The following is a 23,430-nucleotide window of genomic DNA, read 5'->3' as shown; positions in this document are numbered from 1 at the left end:
AGAAATGCCTCCATGAGCAGGTCATCCCAGTGATCTCTGAGTACTAGCAATCCCCCTACTAGCAGGTCATCCCAGTGATCTCTGAGTACTAGACATCCCCCATGACCGGACCATCCCAGTGATCTCTGAATACTAGCAATCCCCCACTACCCGACCGTCCCAGTGTTTAGTGGGTTGCCCAGGGCCTAGGCTTCTTAATTCTGGCTTTCAGAAGTCACACACAAGTGCAGAGCCTAGTGCTCAGACTCAGGGTCAAGAAGATTCTGGAAGGGACAGCTGCCACCCCTAATAAGTTGCTGCTGCAGGGTCTACCTGGGGCCCCCAAATAGCTTTTCCTTGGCAGAAACCAGCCATCCCAGCAGAGTCTCCCATCTGTGGCCCTAGGTGCAGTTCTGCAGCTTTCTCCGAGTCACTGAGGCTGAGGCAAGAGGTCATGTCTGTAGGACTTTAGAATCAGGTCAAGTCAGGGCACTCTAGGAGAAATCTTTAGAATCCCACTTTGCCAGAGTCCTGAGGCTACCCTGCTGAATAAGTAGGAAGGCTCTGAGTCCATTAAGTGAGAAGCAGGGTTGGATGGACAGAAATCAGAACGATGGGCTGGCGAGGGAGCGACAGACGATGGAGGAGTGGGAGCCGGAGTGCTGTGCTGAGGGGAGTAAGGAAGAAAGGCAGCCTAGAAGAAAGGGTGAGGTGGTCACAAAAGGAGAAGCCATCAGTGTGGGCAGGGAAATGAGCCGACATGGCAGGTGAGATATCTCGGCGGGCACAGAGGACTGTGAGCGATGAGTCGCCCGTATCCGCTGTGGGGAACACAGCCTTTCTCTGGTGGCCTCATTCCTAACCTGCAGAGGCAAGTGCTGTGGAAATCCTCCCGGTCCCACACGTGCAGGAAAAATGACAAGGAGAATTTGGTACAAGACAATATTGTACCCTCTTGCCCCAAGCTGGTCTCCATGTGTGTGTCTCAGAAGCAGAGGCACACAGGCCCGTTGAGTTCTTGGCTGTGATGGGATGCATTCAGTGACCACCCTCCCTGCCCACGATCTGCCAGTCCTAGGCAGGGCTGTTTGCCTCCGCTTCCTAGAAGGAGGGCAGCACATGTTTATCAAGTACTTAAAGTCGGTCCCTATTTCGGTCAGTGCCTCTGCCTGGCAGCCCCTTCCATTCCCCTAAGGGACCCCGTGCACTGACGGCACTCTTCTTCTCTCCACTTTTTCTAAGAGCAGTTGTTCTCTGGAAGGAATCTGAAACTCACACTAAGGAGGAAATGCATGACGACAGCCTTGTGTGCTGTGCTCCCAGGTACGCAGCATTCTCATGGTAGAAGAATTCCAATTGTGAGCCAGTGCATAGGGGAGGTTTGCTGTGGTGAACAGACGTGTCACACCATGAAATGCTGCCATGTAAGGCAGCGTCTTATCCATCTCACATCTGAGCTGTCTCAGTTTGCACTTGGTTTTATGCAAAGGAAGGATGAGCCCTCCCTAATGCAGCCCTGGGAGGCTGCCAGCCTACCCTTCCCTATGCTTTCCCTTTGAAGCCTGCTTCTGGCCCTCTGCCCTTTCCTTGCTAGGCCCTTCAGGTGGCGAGGAGCCTCCAGGACCTCCTAGTGTCACCCTAGGGCCACAATGAGATCCTCTTTGACTAGATCCCAAGGGTGGCTGAGCCCAGGTCAACAGGAGCAGATCTGCTTCCAAGAAAAGGTATCATTCACACGCAGTTTCCAAACTAATATGGCCCTCGGAGGAACGCCACCATTCTCACTGGGCGCCACCCTTGTTTTGAGCTTGTCACCTCCCTAGTGAGTGTATTAGACTGTTGTCCCCCTGGCTCTGGGAGGGCCAGCTTAGTGTTTCTCACTCATCCAGAGCCCAGCAGGAGGCGACAATCACCCGGGGGCTCTCCTGGCTTGTCCTGGGAGACATCTATGGCCTGTCCATGTGAGAGTACAGGGAAATCCACCCTGACACGGTCCCCAGGCCCCACAAATCTGCAGACCCGGGGAAGGAGGAAGCAGCTTGCAAATCCAGAGAGGTGACTGGTCAGCTGAGACATAGCTGGCGGGCTGCCAGGCTTTCCTGTGTTCTTTGGTGACATGTAGAGTCTTCCATCATCTTCATGGAATTATTTTAAGTTAATGGAATCACAGCTTCCTGCAAACTGCACTGTGGTCTTCAAAGTTTGCCCACATGGTTTCAGATGGATGCTCTGGATGGCTGGGAGGAAACGCCACATCATATGTAGCACAGCTTTCTGAGTACGCACTTTTGGGTCAGCCACACATCTCTATTCCGTTTTGTGTCAGCATCACTACTGCTCGTGTGAAGAGGAAAGCCGCTTCCTGCCTCCCTGATGGGATCCCTAGAGTCTAGTCCTGCCCACTGGCCAGCAGACCCCCGACGCCTGCCCAGCTAAGCAGGATGTGCGGGCCTGAGTGGAAGGGCCATCTGCGGAGGAGACGAGCCCAGCCCACCTCTAGGAGACCCTGGCTCTCGAGGATGAGCCTCCGTCTGGGCCGGTGGTGGCCATTCGAGAGGCTGCCCTGGGAACAGGCTGCCCCCTCAGGAGGAAGGAAGAGTTCTGACGCAACTCGAGGCCTTAAACACCAATGCCTGCTCTGCAGGGGCCCGGGATGCCCTCCAGCCTCGGGCAGGCTGCGTGGGGCCTCCTTGCGCCTGTGGTCGAGACCCACGGCGCCAGGTTCCCTCCGCCAGGGAGCCTGGCCATGGCTGTGCTCGGCCTTGCCCTTCACGACCAGGTCCCAGGAAGAGCCCCCCAGCACGGGCCAAGCGTGCCGGGCAGGACTAGGAGCGGCCACTGCTGAGCGCTCGCCAGGGTGCCGGCAACGAGGAAGTGTGGACCAGTTCTGTGCCGGAGCGGTGGCTGCCTTCGGAAGCGCTGCCCTTCGCCAGGGCCCTGCTGGAAGCGGGTTCCTAATCTTGGGCAGAGGCTAAATAAAAACAAACCAACAAACGAACCTCGAGCGTCTCAGAGTTCTGAGTCCCGTACACAAAGAACATTATTTAGACACTTGCATGGAACTACCAGGAAAACCAAGAGCAGTGGTGAGAGGTTGCCTCTGGGAGGGGAGCAGAGAGGACAGTCACTTTTCCTCATGGGCCCTTCTGTATTACTTGATTCTTTAACTTTGGGAACAAGAGGCTTCCTGGGAAGAGGGTGGAAATGACCTTTGGGTCATAGCTGTGCTGGGCATGAGGCCACCACGCAGTGCTGCTGTGGACTGCGGAGGGGAAACAGGAGCGGAAGGAGGACCCGTGTCAACAGACCCAGCGGCCCTCCTCCCAGGTATGGCCGGCTTTTCCCCAGGCCTGGCGTTCTCAACGGAGACGGAGACCGTGGGGAAGGCACGGCAAGAACAAGGAGGACTGAGGACCTGCAGAGAGCTGCAGGAAGGGAAAAAGAGGTTAGAGAGAAGAGAGAAGGCTGCAGATGTGCTAGGACTGAAGGAGAGCAGTCAGCTGTGCTGGGCCCTGTGAGGCTCCAGGTGCTGGGCTACAGGCCCGGGACCGAGGTCAGGGTGCAATGTTCATTCAAGGTGAACGAGCTCCTTGTGCCCAGGATGTCTTCAAATCTTGTCCAGATTCTGTTTTTATTGGGAATGGATTACACATAATTCTGCATGAAAACAGAGGCTGGAACTACCAAGGGAGAAGGCCTCTGCAACCCCCAAATTTCATTGAGTATTTCTTCCCAGGAAGAAAAACAGCTATAAGTATCAAAATGGAGAAAAGGAGCTTTAAAACAAAGTGTGCAATAGGAAGGTTCTAGAAGTCAAGAGGCAACTTTAAACAAGCATCTGGACGTGTAGATGACCTCTCCTTTCTGGACACACTTTACCTTGTGGCGGCAGCTCCTTGCAGTCAGTGTCCTCCCCGTCCTCCGTGGGCCCCAACCTCCATCCTGCCTCCTCTCCCTCCTCTGTGCACACTCCTGCCTGACCCCTCAGCTCAAAATCTTCCACGGATTCCCCACTGAGAGTGGCCAGGTCTGAGCTCCTTGGCCTTGGATTCGGAGTCCCTGCCACTGGCCGCCATCTTCCCAGCTCCCTTGGTCTACTAGCTGCTTCTGCAGCCCGAACCTTGGGCCCGGCCACAGCTGGGACGCACTGAGGCCCTCTGCAGTGTTGCTTCCTACAGCTCCGCTCTCCTCTTTCCAGTTCTCCCCGCTCTGTCCCTTGAAGCTCAGCTTAATTCCGAGAAGCTTCCTTGCACCCCCCAGGCCACAGTGACATTTTCCTTCCTTAAACTCTTGTAAGACGTGTCCAGAGTGCGTCTACTCTCCAGGGTGGGCATTTTCCTACAGGTACAACACATGTCTGCTTTACCCACCTAGAGGGTCATCTCAGTTGCCGTGGTGATGGCTTGCGTGGCCTTGTACTACTTGTGGAGTCTAAGAGGTTACCGTCTGTCTAGGCAAAGGGTGCGAGCATTGGTTGGCTGCATGTAATTCTGGCTACTCTGTGTCAGGAGGTGTGCTGAAAGGAGAGGTGGACTGGAGGTGCACTGAGCTGCTCTTTAACCAAGGAAAGATGACTGGTCCCACAGCCATGTCTGCAAGGCCTCTCAAACCAGGGCCGGGTCTCTCAGTGTCAACATCGTCAAGTTTTCTCTTTCTCTGTCTCACTCTCTACATATCCCCCCACATACACAACCACCACACACATACACTACACAGGGAACCCTTCCCACCTCCCCCCAAAAGCCCTCCAGGGATATCTCTGGTTTAACCAATGTAGAAATATGACTAGTATCAAAAATATCCCCATCAGATTGCAATTGACTCTGGGGGCTCCATGTGCTGGCCCCCAGCCAACCTGCCGCTATGCACACTGGCAAGGCACAGTTTAAAAAAGGAAAGGCTTCTATAAGCTCAAAGGAATGCGTGGCCACAGCTGAGCCTAAGCACTTTCCGGCTGGGTTCGCCGGGGCATCTGTTTTGGCATCCTGGCTTCCCCTCTGTCTAGGGGAGGGGGCGGTGAGGCGCGCGGGCCTACCTGGCTGCTGGAACATCAGCATGCTCTGCGGAGAAGTGTGCACAGGCAGTGAGCGGGTCCTCTGCACTGAGCTGTGGCTGCGGCTTGGCATGCTGTTGCTGCCCCCGGGGTTGGCAAACCAGAGGTTCTAGTGAGAAACACCAAGGGGGAACCAGTTAGTCCAGACACATGGGGTGGGGGTGGGAGTGGGAGCAGGGCCCCTGCCAGAATTCAGGAGGCAGACACCCCTGAGGACTCTGCTAACTTCTGGAAGAGGGCTTGCAGGCCAGTGCTGCCTATCTGCATATCTGCAGAGAGGGGCTTTAGTCCCCCATTCCATCACGGCCCCCGCCCACCCCAGCCCGGCCCTGCTCTGAGCTGCAGCTCCGCCTGGACACCCATCTCCCTCGCTGTCTCCAAGCTCTTCTTGCTCCTTTGTTGCCTTTGCTTTTCCTGTCACTTTTCTTGGAAATGGGGGGACTTCTATAAATGTTTGCAGTGAAGAGCACAGACTATTTCAGGGTTCTCATTTGATTTTCTTTTTGAGATTCTTACAATTTACTACAAAGCAAGAAGGAGAAAAAAAAGATCTCAGCTGGCAACTGAGCTGGCACGACTCGGCTTGCATGTTTATTACTAGGCGGGGGTCCTAGCAGTGACTTCCTCTTGAACCAATCCGGGGGCTTCCCACAATGGTCCGAAAGCGGGGCTTTCCCATCTGGGGCTGCTTCCCCTGGGGAGGGGGTCCCGGCCTGTCTTGCCTGGAGCTGTTTTCCTGTTTGTAATCCAATCTGTCATTGCTTAGTTTCCCTTGACAACCCAGAACCTCAGACCCCCTTGTGCCCCTCCAGTCCCAGCCCCTGCCTGCAGAGCCCCCAGTGCTGCGGGGCCCCCAATCCTACGGAGCCCCCAATGCTGCGGGGCCCCCAGTGCTTGGGCTCACCCCAGTGGAAGGTGTCAGGTGGGCTGGGGAGGACGAGTGGGGTTCTAAATCACACAGGGACAACCCCCGGGCAGCTGGCCTTGACTGGCTGAGAATGTTTCATCCTCCCTCTGACAGCCTCTCCCAGGCTCCTTCCTGTGGATTCTCCGCCACAGCTGGGAGCATGGCAAAGGAGCTCTTTGCCTCGGATAAAAGGCTAGGAAAGCTCCACAAATGCTCAGGCTCCCCTGGCAGCCAGAGCTGGGAGACGGTGAGATCTGCTGGGGCAGGTCACAGATCAAGGCAAATAAGAAATAGGTCTTGCCTTTCTTCCTCAAGGCCCCCATGTGCAGGGCCCCCAAGGTTAAAGCAGTCGTGGGGCATCCTAAGCAAATGCCCCAGAAGCCAGGTGCAGCCCCAGAGAAACAACACAAACAACGCTGGTCACCTCTGAGCACAAGGACAGCTCTCCCTCACTTTAGGCCCCCTCGGCCTCTCCCCTCACCTTGGGGTCATCAGGGGACTTCCTGAAGCCTCAGGCCCTGCGCTTGGCTGCCCATCCTCCTCCCTGGGATGCAACAAACCTGTCTTCCTTGCTTCATGATGGTGGGGTTGGCTGCGGTGCTGCGCGGGGTGGAGCTGACGAATCCGCTGGTGCCCAGGAGGCCGATGCGGGCGGAAGGCATGCTCCGCGAGGGGATCTGGTACTGGCGTGGGTTCCGTCTGCCCATGCCGCCACCCACAGAGCCGGCCGTCGGGAGGGAGTTGGACTGTCCGAAGCCGCGGCTGGCAGGGGAACAGAGCAGAACCGAGGTACTGTGAGCCACCCTCAGCCCTGCCTGCCCCCGGGCTGCCAGCAGGACGCCTCCTGGGGGTCCGCTCACATTGTGACAGTTATGATGCCTAGGGGGGTGGGGGTCTATGCCAGGAAAGGGCTATGATTAAAATGAGAGCTACTCCCTGAGAGCAAATATCACGTGTACTGCCCTGGGACGTCTACGCTGATTATTCAGTACTCATGACAACCCCATGAGGGAGGTGCTCTGTCCCTTTGTACAGCTGGAGAAGTAAAACAGAGAGCCTAATAATTTCATGAAGGTCACACAGCCATTAGGGGGCAGCGGTGGCATATGAGCCCAGAAGGTTAACCAGTGAGCTCTTCAGTCTTCTCCATGCTGCGTCCTAGGCCCTGAGCACTCACATGCCGTCAGGAGGCCACACAGCAAGAAGGTGGCCAAGCCACGGGAAGTGCTTCTTCCCTCATACCACAGTCCGTTTCTGACGTCTGTCTGTGCAGCACGCTTGGAGAAAATGGCCTGGGAGCCCCAGTAGGATGTAAGCTCCATGAGAAAAAAGATGATATCTGTCTTGACCAATCCTGCATGGCCCACGGCTGGATCAGCTCCTGGCACAGTAAACGCAGGCTGAACGAATGAATGAGCGAATGAGTCAGTCTCTGCCATCGTGATGCCTCTCCAGATGACCCCATGTCTGGGGCTCTGACTCCCGGTTGAGAGGAGGGATATGGGGACAAAGATGATGTTTCCAAGTGCTCTGGACCTAGGGCCCTGACTGCTCCCCACTCTACAGGCCCTTCCTGCAGAAAGCCCTGGAGGTCACGTGCTTTGCCTGGGTCCATGCAGGAGGCTGCTGGGGACCCTTGGCAGTGAACTCAGACGCCGTGCTCCCTTCGGTCCGGTGACCTCAGCGCCAAAGAACTCGTCCTCCCCAACACGCGGCAGGCTCTACTCGGGTGCGCAGAGGCCAGCAGGGCTGCAGGAACCAGCACATTCTTTCCAGGAAGAGTCAGCTTTAGTCATTCACTGACGTTTAAGCCGAAATGCTTTACCTCCAATGGCCACAAGATGGAACAGACTGCTCTCCCAGCCACACAGGGGAGGTCTGCAAGGAGCCAGCGAGGAGACTCCGGGAGACGGGCTGACGTCGTCTGAGCAGCTGAGGATGAAGGGGGCTGCAAAGCAGTCATTTCCTGAGAAAGAGAGGGCTGTGTGTAGGAGGAGGGGCGGCTAAGCCATAGGCACAGCTGATCTTGGAAAATGTTTCTCTTCTCTCCAGAATGCCTCCATTTCCCAGGGAGAGAGGGGGAGGGAAGAGAACTCCACAGTGGGCTGGCTGCAGCTGGATTCTGGGCTTGTCTCCACTTCCAGGCTTCTGTGGTCAAGGAAAAGGTTCCCGATTCCAGGCCGGTGCTCATCTCCACGCGGGGGTAGGCGGGCGCTCACGGGTCTAGGTCTCTCTGTCTGTCTCATCCTGTCTCCCTTTTTACCCCTCTCCCATCCTTTACTAAGGCAAAATTTTTGGTTTGAGAGAAGAAATTCAGAGCAGGAGGGGTAGAGCCATCCTCTGGAGGAAGGACTATCTGAGATGCATGACAGCTGGAGACAAGGGTCAGTAACCACTTTTCTGCAGTTATGAAAACTAGTTCTTTGGTTCCTGGAGTCAGAATTTTGGCCACCTGGTAGATGATTCAGTGTTCTGCGAAGACACTCCTAACTCAGTGTGGAGAGCTCTTTTGCTTGTTTTCCTTTTCTGTTGGATTTTTAAAAACTTATTTCGTATGCAAAATACAATAGTCAATGATTGATGCTAAACTGATTTGTGCTTCCAGGAAGGCAAGACTATTTTCTTAAGCAATATAATGTGAGCAGAGAATTCTGGTAGGGGACACTTAGTCACTGGAGAGTGAGGGCTGTGGGAGCACCTGAAGCCAGGACTCACGGAGCTGGGCTGTCTCCAGTGGGTAGAGCCCAGAACATGTTGGGGACAGGATGGATGGGGAGTAGAATTTGGCCAGGCTATCTTTCTAATGAGGGTGGGGCCTTACTGTGGTGACCTTAGTTGGTGTTACAAAGCCAGACTTGAGGGCTGCCACTGCTGGCAGCCAGAGATAACACTTAGGTTACTTAAGATCACTAGGCTTAATGAAATAATCATTCTTTCTGGGGAGAGAATGAAGTGATGAGTCAAGTTTTCATTTTTCATTCTCTTGCTCAGCTCATCTGTGTCTCTCTTTCTCTGCTTTCTTAAATCTAACTAACTGATTTCATTACCTTGAAATGCGTGAAAAGATTGATAAATTAACATGAATAAGAACCAATTAATTTGGGATTTGTGATAATTCAAGCAGAGGCTGGGCTGCAGTTACCTTTGTAATGTCAGAGAAATAGGTCTTCAAAGCAAACTAATAGCATAAAAAGGTCTCAGAGGTAATAATTATGAGAACAATTATTTTCTAAAGCTTAGCAACTTCCAGTTGAACATCCACGATCAATGACTGAATTCATTCTTATGGAATCAATAAAAAGCAGTCCATCAGGACTCCAATCTGCCAAACCGTGGGTTAGCCCAATACAAGTGCTAGTTTATAACACTCTAGAGAGGTCAAGGTCACTGCCCCCTGTGCCACTCTAAGTGGGCAACTCTGACGCGGACCAAGGACAAAGCGGGGCCGACAGAGGTGGGGGATGACACTTCTGGGAGGAGGAGCAAAGAGCTCAAAAGCTCCATCTTCATCTTCAACCTCTAAATTCCTTCTTCCTCTTGGAACTTGTCTCCCAGGGCCCGGTGTTGCAAGAAGGGTCTGGGACCTCCTCCTCTTACTTGGGAGAGGCACTGCTGCCCTCACAAGAAGACAGAGAGCCTGGGAAGGGGGTAGCTCCAGGGGAGGAGGCTGAGGAGCAGGCCTGGCCTTTCATCTGGGCCCCCAGGAATCCTCAGAGTGCACAGGTAGTGCAGCCCAACCCAGGGAGGCCAACCTCAGAGGGCTTGGGGCCAGGGAACTGGCAACAAAGAGTGTGGCTTTGCCTGATCGTCTTTTCTATACATCACCGGAGACCATGAAAGCTGCCTGGTATCCAGAGAGGCTGAGACACTGACTCTGCAGCTGGCGCTGACCTGCCTGGTCCAAATCCCGGATGCCACTGCCTACCAACTCCTCTGTAAACTGAGGTTAATAATAGCACCTCTACCTCATGTGGTTGTTGCAAGGATTAAATGCATTAATATTCTTCAAGTGCTTGGATACCACTTGACGCATAGGAAGTGCTACATGTTTGTTTAATAAATAACAATGTTAATATATGCTGAAATATGATAACACTGTAATTTTTACATTAATCTTCAATGAAGACTGTTCACAAATTCCAACTGGTCTTATCTCCCTTAAATAATATAAAACAGTAATGTTTTAAGGCACACTTATGCAAATAAATACCAAAAATTTTAACAACACAGACAGAGCTTCTATATATGCACTGAGAAATGAATTTAGAGCTTTATAGGTACAGGTGAAAAACTGTTGTTTATATGCTCATGTTTAAAAATGTAAAATAGAATGTTGATTTCTCAGGACGTTGCAACATCGTTCCCTTGTCTCCCTGAAACTCTCCGTCATTGTTCAAGGCTGAACACCACCCCTCCCCGCAATTCCTCCCCCATTGCCACTGTAATTCACCTTTAATATGCAACTGGATTCCTCAATTTAAAACCAGATTAAGGTAACAGTTCCAAAGTACAAGCAGGCTTCATTTAACTGCATCCAAGAAGCTGAAGTACTATGAAAAATCAAGAATGGTACTGCTCCACTCTTAGATTGCAGCTCAGACCAAAATAGACTAGCACTGGGCTCTTCACCCTGCCACCAACTATAATTAGCTTGTCTGCAGCTAGAAGGGAGAAAGAAAAATCACACTACCACTTAAGGTGCTGATAGAACAACACATTTTTGTCCTTTCAGAGCCCCCTTTTGTGGATAAACCACCAAGCATTTTGCTGGCATTCATTAAATCACACCACTTTCCCCTTGGTGCCCATCTGGACTGATACCGATGTCATTTTGACAATATAAACTGAGTTACAAAAGATCACACTCAGCTCTTCCTCTGGGAATGCTCTCTCTACAGCCTTTTCCCAACCCCATCTGCTTAAGGAATGTGATTTGCAGTTCAACAGGGCATCCTGTTGAACAAGGAATGATGTCCTGCCCTAGTCCTGCCCTAGGCACCCGGGCATCCCAACAGGAAATGAGACCCTGCAGAATCACCATGCGTGGCAAACAATGAAATCCCAACATACTTTCTCTGCTGTCGATATCCTGATATGTCTAGAAGGGTTTTCCGAGGGAAAGACCGGAAGAGCTTCTGCACCTGCTGTTTCCATGACAACAACCTTTTTTTCTGTGTCTCTGTAAATGCCTGCAAAAACAAACAGGACTTTTTAATGGATGACGCAGCCTGGCATTAGAGGGAGAAACATGAAATTAATAGGGGAACATCAGAGTCTCTGCATCTGTCTGTTTCCAACCTGGTCCAAACAGCAGTCAGTTGCAGCTAGGAGCTGTCCGTACTGAAAATTCAAGTTATTTGACATTGGAGGTGCCTGGGAAGGTACACGCATTAAGCTTTTGACAACACTCGTTTTTGGGTGCATTTCTGGCAGATCCATTCCCACCTTCCCTTTCCTCCTGTCTCCACTCTGGACTCTATTTACTAACCAAGAATGAATTGCAAAACAGATTGTTGAGTACTCAAGCTTTGGCAGGGCCCTGCATTTTCATAATCAACGGAAATGCTAAACTACTCCAAAAATCAATCCACTGGATGGTGTGTGGTCACCCCGGAGTGGTCTGCGGGCCTTTAGAAAATGGAGTATAGTCTCTGTGTTTCAGGGCTTTGTTGAGAAATCTCCAGTTAAGGGGGCTCCATGCCCTTATCCTGACCTAAACTTTGTTTAAAGTTTAGGAAAATGGGTAGATCTGACTACTTTTCAAGTCTTGACTAGTAAAATGGGTGTTTGGGGGATATTTTGCTTACACTGTCATCTGTATCATGTGTCCTGTGGCCACCATGGCCCAGGGAAGGACTTTCTGGGAGTTATGAGTTCCCAAAGCAGAGCGTCTCAAATTCATGATCTATTAGAACCCACCAAGGAGACTGTTAAAGGCAGATTCCCGGCCCTGCTCCCACACACCTGGAGCCCCATTAACAGACCTGGAGGGGAGTCTAGGGAGCCTGTGCTTGGAGCAGGTGCCCTGGCAATTCTGCTGTGTGCAGAAAATGGACATGTGGTACTCTAGACGGGGAAACTGCGCCTGCAGTACAGAGCCCTGGCAAGGGCCTGGCACTGTGGTCCACATGCCGTGGGAACTCCATCAAATTTGACTGCATAGTTTTGTCAATAAGGCATGAAATCCTTGAAGAAGCAATAAACTATTACTTAGAGTAACAGACTACATGACTATTTCCCATGAAGGAAACAGAGAAAAAAATGACAGCTTAATTTTCTCCTGATGACATTTAATCTTCAAGGACCTAAACAAAGGAGAGCTATGCGAACAAAAGCAAAAAGATGTTAGTTGTATTGTAGAAAAGTAATTGATTTGCAAATCCCTTCCTCCTAGGTGACCTTAGCCAGATGCCATTAAGGATATTTATCAAGGAGGGCTACCAACCCAGGGACTCAGTGCTCCATGGAGAAAGAGGTGCAGACCCCCCATTAAGGTACGTGGTGGGATGGTCTTAAGGCTAAAAGGTGAAGATGTGGATCCCTCCGTGGTCCCTCTCATTTGCTAGTGATGCTCGGTGAGTGTCCAACTCTACACGAGTCCCTCTGAAAACTGCAAAGGCATGCGTTTCTGCTGGACTAATAAAGAGAGGGATGGACAGATTCTGCTTTTGACCAGCTTATTCAGCCAAACGTTGAGTGAGGACACAAGGTGCAGGTGTGCTGGTCAAGATGACTTGGAAAGGAGGGTCCAGCCCAGTGGTCAGAGGAGGGCTCTGGATGCATATGGGCAGGGCTTGAGTACCTGTACACCCTCATGCAAGTTCCTCTCCTGAGACTCAATTCCTTCTAAAAACTGAGGATAATAATCCCTCCCTCAAAGGGACAATGTAAGGACTAAACGAGATAACACGTGACAAGCACTCAGAATACTCTAAACATGACTAGCTCTCAGCAATGGTTCAACATGAGCTGCCCACAGATCCTCCCTCCGGCGGCATAGACCAAACCTTTGGTGGTGGTATATGAGTGTCATCTCACTTGGTATTCAACAATCACCTTGAGCCCCAGCAAAGGACTTCAAGGTTTCAACACTACAATACTGAACTGGTCTGACGCCAGCCCAAAGGACAACTGGCCTGAGTTGCAAGTGACAAAGGAGTCAATGGCTCACTTTACAGATGTGCATTCAAAGTGCTTCCAAGGACACCAGTTCATACGTGACATCTGCCATGGTGGCAAAGAGCATCCAAAAGGTGGAGATGTTTACTCCCCTCCTGCCCCCCACCCCAGAGGGCAGCTCATTCACTCGACACGGGAGCATCAGGCTCATTTAGCTCTGGGGTGCAGCGCTGAGCGAGTGTGGCAGCCGGTTCTTTGCAGGCCAGGAAGCTGCAGCTGGGAAGCTCGGGCAGCAGCTAGGTCATGGCTGGCTCCGAGTGATTTCTGAAAGCTGGTTCCTGGGTGCGCCCGCAGAGTAGCAGACTGTGGTGGGAGCTCTGCTCTTGGCTGGAAGGGCTGATATCTCACCTCGGCCCCTCCACTAGCAGCTCTGGGCTACGGTGCAGCAGCTTCCTCAGGGGCTGGAGGGGAGGGAAGATTCCACACTACAGCTTGCTCAGACACAGCCAGGCAGCCACTCCCATAGTCCTCTGTCCCCGTCAGGCCAAAACCAATAAGTCTATCTGGAGGAAGATGTGTCCTACAGCTTTTGTGGTTGGATTAAAGGCTCATAAAGGGGGCAAGAGCTCATCTTTCCAGAACCTTCTCAAGATGGTGAGGCAGGTAGCCTGGGATTATAATCCAGGAGACAAAGCAGTTGGTCTCAGATACAAAACGCAGACTTCCCCGCCTGTCTGTTCCCTGCTCTAGGGAGTCAGCCCCTCCACCTCTGGAAGGAAGGAAGGCGTCTGGGCTCAGTCAACACCCTCCCCTTCGAGTCAGCTAAAGAACAGCACGCTCAGGCTGTGAAAGGGAGTCCTGTCTCTCCCGGCCCAGGCCAACCTTCAGCCAGGACGGAGACCGTGCGCCTCTGCGGGGCCTCACGGGGAGGGTGTGTGCTGCACACAGAATAACCCGAGGCTGTGGAAAATTATTCAGACGCGTTTCCTCCTTTTCGAACTAAAATAATAAAGTCTTGAACAACACTTTCCTTTCCAAAGCAGAGCGCAGGCCCCTCCATCCTGACATGAACTCAGGCAAGCAGACACGGCACGAGCTCCTCCCTGCATGATGCCCATTTGCGAGAGCCCCTGGCCCCCAAGCAGCCGGGCCCCTGCCAGCAGGGCGCCATCCTCACATTGAATCACTTGGGGCCGCCAGGGAGGAAAAGGGGAAAGAAAGAGAAAACTGGAGGGAGAGCTGGAGTGCTCAGAGAGGGCAGGAATGCGAGAAGCCACAGGCCAAAGCTCCAGGGCTGGCGGAGGCCCTGTGTTCTGTCTCGGGGGCTCAGCAGACCGAGGCGAGGTGGAAGCTTCTGTCCTCCCAGCTCTTGAAGGCCCAGAGTGAGAGCAGGCGTGGGAGAGGGAGCGGAGCTCCGATTTGCTTTCTCAGAGGCCTAAATCCTCCCCTGTGCAGCGCCCTGAAACCCACTGCAGGCGTCTTCCTCCCCAGCAAGACAGAGCGCCCCCCGCCACCCGCCTTCCCTCCTAGGCTCCGGCTGGCCTTCAGCTCTAGCGTGGAGGCAGCTCCCGGGAGGCAGTGCCGCTCCCTCGGGGCTCCGTGGCACGTGGGACGGCCCTCTCAGAGGCTGTGTCATTACATATGTGATGCCCTGTTTCCTTTCGTCTCACCCACCACTCCACACCAGAAGCTACCTAGCCAGGGACAGGGCCTAGGCACTTGATAAATATCTATGGGATGAATGAGTTCTAGAATTCGTCAATGTACTCTTGCCTTCTCTTCTGTTGTCACTTTTTGCTGGTCAAGACAAGGGCAGCGTCCGGACTGGAAACAGGAAAGGTTAGTCTACGATTGGTGGAAGGGACACACAAGAATTCAGCTACTGTGAGAGGAAATCGCAAAAATGAGGGTTTAGAGGATAGGGGAGAGGTGGCTGTGCTGGACACCCAGAGGGAGACTGTCCACCTGGGGGAGGGCGGGCAGAGTCAGGCCGCAGGAGGGTGGAGGGCTGAGAACCGAGCCAGCCCGTCAGCAGCAGATCTGCCTATGAGGGAGCTGGGAGGGTAGGTGAGGCCAGACCTCTGTGCAGACTGTCTCCCTTCACTGGGACCCACTGGACTGCTGGGGTTGTGGCTGCCAACACGGCCAAGGTGAGGAGACCTGGAGGCCTTTACCATCTTACTCTCATGTCAAAATCCCACAAAAAGACCCCGGGACCCTAGGTTTATTGGGTCTTAAGTTTTCTGAAGCCTAGACCTCATCTCTGTATCTCTTTGTGGGGGGGTGGGGGGGGATATTGCACTCAAGAAGCCACTGGAGTCCTAGATCTGAGGCACAAGCCGGCCCGCACGTGTCCCTCGGGGCAGCTGCCAGGGTATAGGGCTGTCCCAGCCCATCCATGCCATTGCTCGAGGTGAAGATGGTGCACTCTCTGAGAGCCTGGGAGGCACAGCTCCAGCCTGCCTAGTCCTTCAAAAGGACATATGGCTAAATACAATTCCAATAAAAATCACAAATCAAAACAGAGTGGAACAGCCATCAAACCACACACAACATACACACAAACACGCATGTTGCACACCCTCTCTTTCTTTCTCCCTCAAATTTCCCTGAGCCAAAAGGCAAAATGTTTCAACACAAAATTTTAAACATACTTGAAAATGCCAAGGGCTAGAGGGCAGGGCTGTGTGTTAACCACCCAGGGTGGTCACTCAGGAATTCTTCTGGAGTCAGAAGTTTCTCTCAGGCTTTCACCCTCACATCAGAACTCAGTCTAAAGAATCTTTGGACACCAAAGTAATATACAAGCTGTGTTTAGGGTTGAAGCCACCATAGCTGAGTTCTGCCTGAACTATTATTCGTGACCGTCCACCCCTCAAGAACAAGCTGTCAGAAACCCAAATGATCACATCACAGACGTTCTGAGAACCATTTCTAAGCAATGAGAAAAAGTTTTGTGAAACCTGTCACTACTCACCTCATGAATTAGACATTTGTCTATGAGCTGTAAATAAGAACTTATATTCTCCTCATCAGGTCTGGAGACCAAGAGCTGTGTGCACACTGTGAATTTAAAAAAAAAAAGGGAGATGAATTAGAAAAATGCACGCTCATTTTAACCTCTGAGATCTGCCTCTGATTTTCTTTCAGGACCAGTATTTTGAGAAGTATGTGGCCTGTGGCTTTACGTAAGGGTCACAAAAAAAGGCCAGGAGGTTCCTCATTCCATGGAAGTCAAAGGCTCGGTCACCACGGGAGCCCTCGCCTCGAGAAGCCCCTTCGGTTCATTCCAGGCATGCCATTCTATATTAAGCCTTCCGCGATCCAGCCTGACAGACATTCTGGGAGAGAAGAACGCAGCAGTGTCCTGAGCTCTATCTTTGAAAGACGCTCCTTTTGAGAGGAAATTCAAAAACAGTCAAGACCACTGACGTTATCAGAGAGCTGTCTCCATAATTTTATGAATGAACTGGTACCTTGTTTGGAGAAATGAGGCTGACACATCTTTTAGGATGCGAGGTGTGTGGGTGCGCACATGAGCGGGAAGCCTGCTACTCAGACCCTGGAGGGTTGTTTTCTCAAAAGCGCACGTGCATCTATACACACACAGGTTTGCCTGCACACTCAAGTAAGTGCTAACAGAGACACAGCAAAGTTAGTCTGCGGGCAGAGCACATCCCCACTGGATTTCTCATGGCACATTGGTATAGCCCATTCTACTGTTATCCTGGAGGTCTCGGTGCTCTGATTTTGATGGTAATGTTTAGAAGGCCACAGTGGAGATTGTTGCACAAAAGACATCAAGTAGAAGTGAAAATGCCTTGTGCTCAAGTAGCACAAGCTTGAAGCCTGGGCATTAGACTTCCCTGATCCTGTGGAACCAGCCTGTCACAGACCCCCATTCATACCATGTCCTTGCAGACAGATTGCAGTATAGCATTGTTTCTAACAACAAAGGCTTGGATACCACCTTGATGTCCATTAATTGGGGCCCTGCTAAATAAATTATGGTTTATGCAAACAGTGGAATAGTATGCAACCTTAAAAAGAACGAGGTAGTGCCATTGTATTGATAGAAATATTCAAAGTATGTAATGTAAAAAAAAAAACATGTAAACAAGACCTTTTTGAGTGTGAAAGGATACTCACGTGCATGTATATGATTAGAAACTTTTGAAGGGGTAGTCCAAACTTGCTTCTAGTGGTCACCTCTGGGGAGGAAGATGGTGTGGCTTGGGGTAGGGGTCTATTTTTTACCTTCTGCCATTTTGTTTAGTTTTGATTTTTTTATGTTGAGAATGAATTTATTTTGTAATTTACTTGAAAGTAGTTAAACTTTAAAGAAAGGCCGTGCCAGAGGAGTGTGGGTCTTCTGAGGGGTGAGCCCACCATGGGTCTCATCACATGGAAGGGGGGCAACCACTCCCATGGATATCTTCACCCAGAGGGTCACAGAGCAGAAAGCCCAGCTGGGGGTGGGGGAGCGAGGAGGTGAATGAGAGGAGGCCATGGACCAGGGTGGCCTGGCCATCAGGCTGCTGGCATTTCAGCTCCAAGGGATGGTACACGTCATCTCCTCTGCACCAGATTTCTATGGATTTGTCCTTTTTAGGTCACGTACCATGGGGAGTTTCAAGACTCAAGTGTCCATTTCTTTTGGTAAAAACTTGGGTCTTTAAAATGATTTGAAATATTGTACAATAAAGAAAAAAATGTTTCCCTTTCCCAAAGGAAAAGTACTGGCATTCACTACATTTTTTAAATAATCAAGATTTTTTGCAAAACATCCCATAAACACAAATTATTCTAGCACTGGACATCGTCAAGGACATGTGGATAAAGCTCTGACCCGGGGCACAGGGCGGGCCAGGTGGAAAGGACACTCTTTCCCAGACGACGCACGGGAATTCTGTCCTGTCAGACAGCACGCACGCAGCCTGGCTGTGGGACCTGGAGTGGTCCGTGGTAAGGACGGACTTTAGCCTGAGGTCCAAAGGCCCAGTGAGTGCTCTACCAGGAGGGCCCGGGGCACCCTGGTCTGAAGGAGTGGGAGAGGAAGGAGACAAAGCCAAGGAAGAGGCTTTCTGGGGTCAGAGAGATCCGAGTTCAGACCCAAACGCCTGGACCCCTCTGCACCGTACTTTCCTCCTCTGTACAGTGGGCTAATGACATCCACTCTGGCAGACAGCTTATCCACACATGGGGAGCCCCGCAGGCACTGGCAGCTCTGGTTAATGGTGTGGAGAGAAGAAAAGGGGGGGCGGGAGAATCAGGCTGTACCTTTCCCCATGACACGTGTGAACTGCCCGGGGAGATCCCCCTCCGGCAGGGGGGCGACGGCCAGCTCCCCCTCACAGCTGCTCAGCGGGTGTGGCTGGAGCCCGCCGCTGGCCCCAGCTGAGGTGGTGGCGGTGGCGCCAGTGGCCACGGCACTGTCTTTGCAGTCGGGGCTCTGGCTCTCGGGGCCCATGAGCGAGGCCCGGGTCTCCCGGCGGCGTGCCTCGGGGGTGGCACTCGGGGAGCTGTAGGCCTTGATGGGAGTCAGGATCATCTGGTGCAGTTCCTGGAGCGGGATGCGCAGGTTGCCCCCCTCGATGATGTCCTGGACAGTCAGAGGGAGAAGACCTGCATTAGGGTAAGGAACGGGTGGCCTGCCTCGATGCCTCCCCTCCCCGGCAGGACTTGCGGCTGCTGGCCCTTCATCAGAAGGTTCTTTGAAAAGCAAACATTTTAATGTTATCATTCTAATATGAGCCCAGGTAGAAAACTTAGAAAATACAGATATGTATAGAGAGGAGAAGATCCCACTGTGGAGAGATGAGCACTGACACGGTCTTGGACGCCTCCTCCCTGGCTGCCTGCGTGCCTCCTATGAGACGTGCTTCCATTGCTCACACTCACACACTTCAGAGGTGGTGTGGCGGCAGGGGGTGTGTGGTGGCTTCCGGTCCTGGGGGTGATTCGTTTTGGGTGAAGGACCCTGCTCAGTCACACCTCTGCTCAGCCCACAGCACAGGCAGTACAGGGCAGTGGTTGAAAGCACAGACTCTAGGACAGACACTGGGATTCAAATTCTGGCACTGCTGTGTGACCTTGGGTAAACAGCCCCTCTATGCCTCAGTTTCCCTGTGGATAAAATGAGAGCAACAACAGTACCTGCCTTAATAAGTAGCTGTGGCGATGTTAGTATTTGTAAAGCTGCAGGTCAGTGTCTGTGACCGCATCCTGTGCTGCTTTCTTAAATTAATAAGCATGTGCTGAGGGCTCTGACTTGCCAGGCACTGGGCCAGGCACGGGGACACGGTGGGAAGGGCCTTTAGGGCTCCCTCAGGGGGTGTACAGCCTCTGTGAGATGAACATCCGTCCTGCCAGGGTCTGAGGTGCAGGCCGGCTGCTGAGAGGGTGGCTCTCTGAGGGCTGACCCTGGATGGGGGCCCCAGGAGGCAGGGGCATGAGGATCCGGGAAGGAGTGCTCCCCGCAGAGGGCACAGCAAGGGCAAAGGCATCAGGGCGGGGTGCCCAGAGTGTCTGAGGAGCAGCAAGGATGCCCGAGGGAGCACAGGGAGGCGACGGGCGAGGGGCCGGAAACGGAATCCAAGGAGCCAGGCAGGTGCAGCGGGGAGGCCTGTGGGCCGGGGCGGGGTGGGGGGAAGAATTTCTTCTAAATGAGACGGGAAATCAGGGAAGGTTTTGAGCAGGAGAGTGACGTGTTTTAGAAGGATCATTCTAGAGAGAAATATGTATCATACATTTGTACACTATAATGTATAAAATATATACCTTACTTTATATATTTTATAATAAAATTGGGTCCTTCTGTATACATAGTTTCATATAGTGGGCATTATCTATTAGAAAAAGGAATGAAAGTTGATTCTGATCGACATTTATCTATGTGCCAGACGATCACAGAGGCGCAGAACGGGCTCAGAGGCTTGTGCTGCAAGTCTGGGCCTGGGGGCGCTTTCCTGGCATGGGAGCGGGGGCCCGGCCCTCAGCCCCAGGGCCGCCCCGGGGCTTAAGCAGCAAACCTCTCCCCAGGACCCAGGAAGGACACTACAATCAGGGCCCTGATTACCAGAGAAGTGTTTAATCTTCTGAGAGCCCAGAATAGCAAGGACATAATTTTACAAGCCTGAAGCATGAGTACCAGCCCATCCCTGGGATCCTCGCTTACCAAGAAAAACTGCTTGGTGATGTCAAGGAACACAAGCACGTGCGATGTGATCATTTCTGCTCCCAGACTGTCCAATCAATTAATTAGAAAAAGGACACCCGAGGACAGCAGCCTTGGACAGGCGGGTTTCACCTCCAGGGAGCAAAAGGCCAGCAGCCCCACCGACCGGGTAGGGAAACGGCTCTGTTCAGGGGTCGGGAGCAGAGCCTGAAGTGGGCCTTCGCCTGGAGGGCAGCCAGGGCTGAGGAGGGAGTGAAATGCTAAGCAGCCCCTAGACCTGTCTTGCTCCTGGCCAGGGCCATGTCCGGCCTATTTGAGGGGAGAGAGTCCATTTTCCCTTTCCCGAGGAGGGCTCAGATCGCCCACCGCCTGCCTCCTGAGCCTGGCGGGTCTGGCGGTAGAGGGATGACTGCAGCTGTGGGCAGACCTGCTGCAGGGTCGGCACTCCTGATCAGGCATGGGCTCCCCGCTGCCCGGACCAGTGCCTGAGGCCATCATGTGACGGGTCCTTTGACTTGGACCTGGTGACCTAATGGGACAGGGCAGATGGCTTGACTCTGCCACCTTTCCTGACCCCACTACGTGCCAACTGGGGGACCCCTGCTTCGAGATCCTCCAGTTCCTGCCAACCACCCAACCTACACCCGGGGCGTGGGGGCTCCGACCTCCTCGTCCTGCCCTGACTGAGCCGGGAGGACAGGAGACAGAAGGACGACGCTCCCAGACAGAGGGGCTGGGCAGGCAGAGCTGGCAGGCCTATCTGGGTGACCACAGGCAGGCTGTCATGTCCTTCCATGTGGCGGCTACCGCTGAGGTGAGCATGTGCATGCCTGTGACACTGTCAACCACCACCAAACCCGTGCCTGTTCTTGTCATGTGCAAGAAGGCTTCTAGAGTTACTCCGTGGTGGGGGAGGGGGTTTTGGTTATGGTGAATGCTGAACTCCTTCAAACAGGAAACATACACTTGCCCCAAGTTCAAATCTTATCTTCCTCTTTTACTGGGGCAACCATACCACAAAGGAAACCATAAACATGACGAATACTGTTGGACACTTGCCGTGAAATACAGCTTCTCAGGAATCATGTAGAGTTTGCTTTGGTTTTGTCTTGTTTGCCCCAGAGACTTCAAGCCACTGTCTCAAAGATAACACTGGACTTACAGCCAGTTAGCAATGCCCCTGCCTGTGCCAGCCTGTCGGCTGGTGCCACGACCTGCAGATTACATTCCTGACTCTGCAAAATGAATTCCAGACTCAACACTGAGTCCCAAGTTGAGAAGGAAGCTGAATGGAGACTAGCTGTGGGGATAAATTCTCCCTGCTGACACAAATAGGGGATCAACCCAAGGGTCTACCGATCCTCACATCACCCACGTTATAAACACAAAGAGGCAAAAGGAAGCTGTCCATTAACTGATGTGCCAGGACAAAGCCGCAGAGCTGAGGCGCTCAGGTGCAGCACTGGAAAGGCTGGTCCACTGCCATGTGGTCATCTCAGCTCGGGCGGGCACAACTCAGGGAGGACAAGCAGGAAGGGGCACCTTTCCAATCATGTCAGCCTTTTCTGGCCTTGCTTTCTCAGGTCATGGAGGAAGACTGGTGCAGAGTCTTCTGTGGGGCCTGTAACAGCAACGAGATGCAAATATCTGGAGCAGACAGCTTTAGCAGCCAAAGGGTCCCCAGCACTTACCAACTGTCTGTGGCCCCGTTCTTCCCCGTGTGTGAGAAGAATATGGGCTTCTCACACAGTAGACAGGGCTCCTGCATCTACTTCATTCCATTCCCTCTCTTGTCATTTCCCAAACGTCAGCTGAGCCCTACCGTGAGCCTGGCACTGTTAGGGATTGGTGATCTTAACACAAAGTCGACACAGTCCTCACCCTAAGATGCTGACAGTTCCTGGGGCTCAGGAGTGTGAGGATGCTGCCTGGACAGGGAGCTGTGGGAACACAGAACAGGACACCTGACTACCTCTGTGTGTGTGTCTGTGTGTGTGTGTATCTCTTTTCTCCATGCCAGGTTCCCAGGCTCAGAGAACAGTTCAGCTTCAGAGTTTGGGAGTCCATTGGAAAAGAAGGATGGTGAATAAAAGCATGTGGAAACATTTTCAATATTAAAGATGAACGTTGAAAAATCTGCCCAGTGACCATTCTAATCTTCCTTTTTCCTTTTCTACCAAATATCTTGAGATGTCTACACATCCTCACCCCATGGTCTCATCACCCACTCAGACTCCCCCATTGATGGGTTTCTGCTCTTGTCCCCTCCCAGTCCCCTGAAACCCTTCTCATCATGGCTACCAGTTTCCTGCCAATGCCAATTCCAGGGGGCGGTGTTCAGTCTTCCTCATGTGTGACACATCCATGGCACCCGATAGGGTTCCCTCCGTCGAACACTCTCTCCGACCCTCTGGGCAGGCTCAGCCTCTGTCATCATGCAGTCCCTCCATATCTTCTGATGTTCCTCAGGGTCTGTCCTCAGCTCCTATCACCTGATGCACACTTCAAGGAGGGGTACACAGGAGGTACCAACTACCATTTATACACAGATGACCCACAACTGAGTCCTTCAAACCCTTGTGGATTATAGACTTACCATATCTTTCTTTCTTTCTTTCTTTTTTGTTTTGGTGAGGAAGATTGGCTCTGAGTGTATATCTGTTGTCAATCTTCCTCTATTTTGTATGTGGGATGCCACCACAGCATGGCTTGATGAGCGGTGTGTAGGTCTGCCCCTGGTATCCAAACCCATGAACACTGGGCCACTGAAGCGGAGAGTGCAAACTTAACCACTACACCACCAGGCTGGCCCCTAGACTTGCCATTTCTGCCTGGGTATCCCACAGGCACCTCAGATTCAACCTGTCAAAATAAACTCCATTTCTCCCACACTAGTAACTCCTCCTATATTTTCTGTCCTTAAATGGCATGACACCCAAGCCCAAACTGCCTGCCAATGCCTGGACACCCACTAAACGATCTCTTATCCCTCTCCACACTCATGGACCCTACCTTGACTCAAGGGTCCACCAAGACTGGCCATAGGCTCCTAATGAATCTTCAAGCCATCTTGGGCCCCTCCAAGGTTTTCTCCTTGCCACTGCAGATAGTCTGTTTCATCCCAGGAAAAATTCTCCCTCCCTGCCTTGGGGATAACATGGATCACACTGGATTCTCAGAGCACTGGCTCATATG

General features: G+C 52.4%; 1 protein-coding gene across 6 annotated transcripts in view; it reads right to left on the bottom strand.

Annotated features, from left to right (window-relative positions):
* Positions 1–23,430, bottom strand: part of SAMD4A (sterile alpha motif domain containing 4A) — a 202,553-nt gene that overhangs the window by 12,476 nt on the left and 166,647 nt on the right. For all 6 annotated transcript variants that reach the window (XR_006886388.1, XR_006886390.1, XR_006886389.1 and 3 more), the window contains 5 exons: positions 18,339–18,660; positions 16,036–16,121; positions 11,010–11,128; positions 6,500–6,701; positions 5,015–5,141 (listed from right to left, as the gene is read on the bottom strand). Coding sequence is in view for 2 of the 6 variants with exons in the window: in XM_046647862.1 (XP_046503818.1) it covers positions 5,015–5,141; positions 6,500–6,701; positions 11,010–11,128; positions 16,036–16,121; positions 18,339–18,660 (856 nt within the window). In the remaining 4 variants the exon portion in view is untranslated. The remainder of the gene's footprint in view (positions 1–5,014; positions 5,142–6,499; positions 6,702–11,009; positions 11,129–16,035; positions 16,122–18,338; positions 18,661–23,430) is intronic.

Source organism: Equus quagga, chromosome 20, assembly GCF_021613505.1.
Source record: "Equus quagga isolate Etosha38 chromosome 20, UCLA_HA_Equagga_1.0, whole genome shotgun sequence".
Classification (NCBI taxonomy): domain Eukaryota; kingdom Metazoa; phylum Chordata; class Mammalia; order Perissodactyla; family Equidae; genus Equus; species Equus quagga.
The sequence above is the reverse complement of the archived record's forward strand: the minus strand, read 5'-3'. Positions and strand labels throughout refer to the sequence as shown.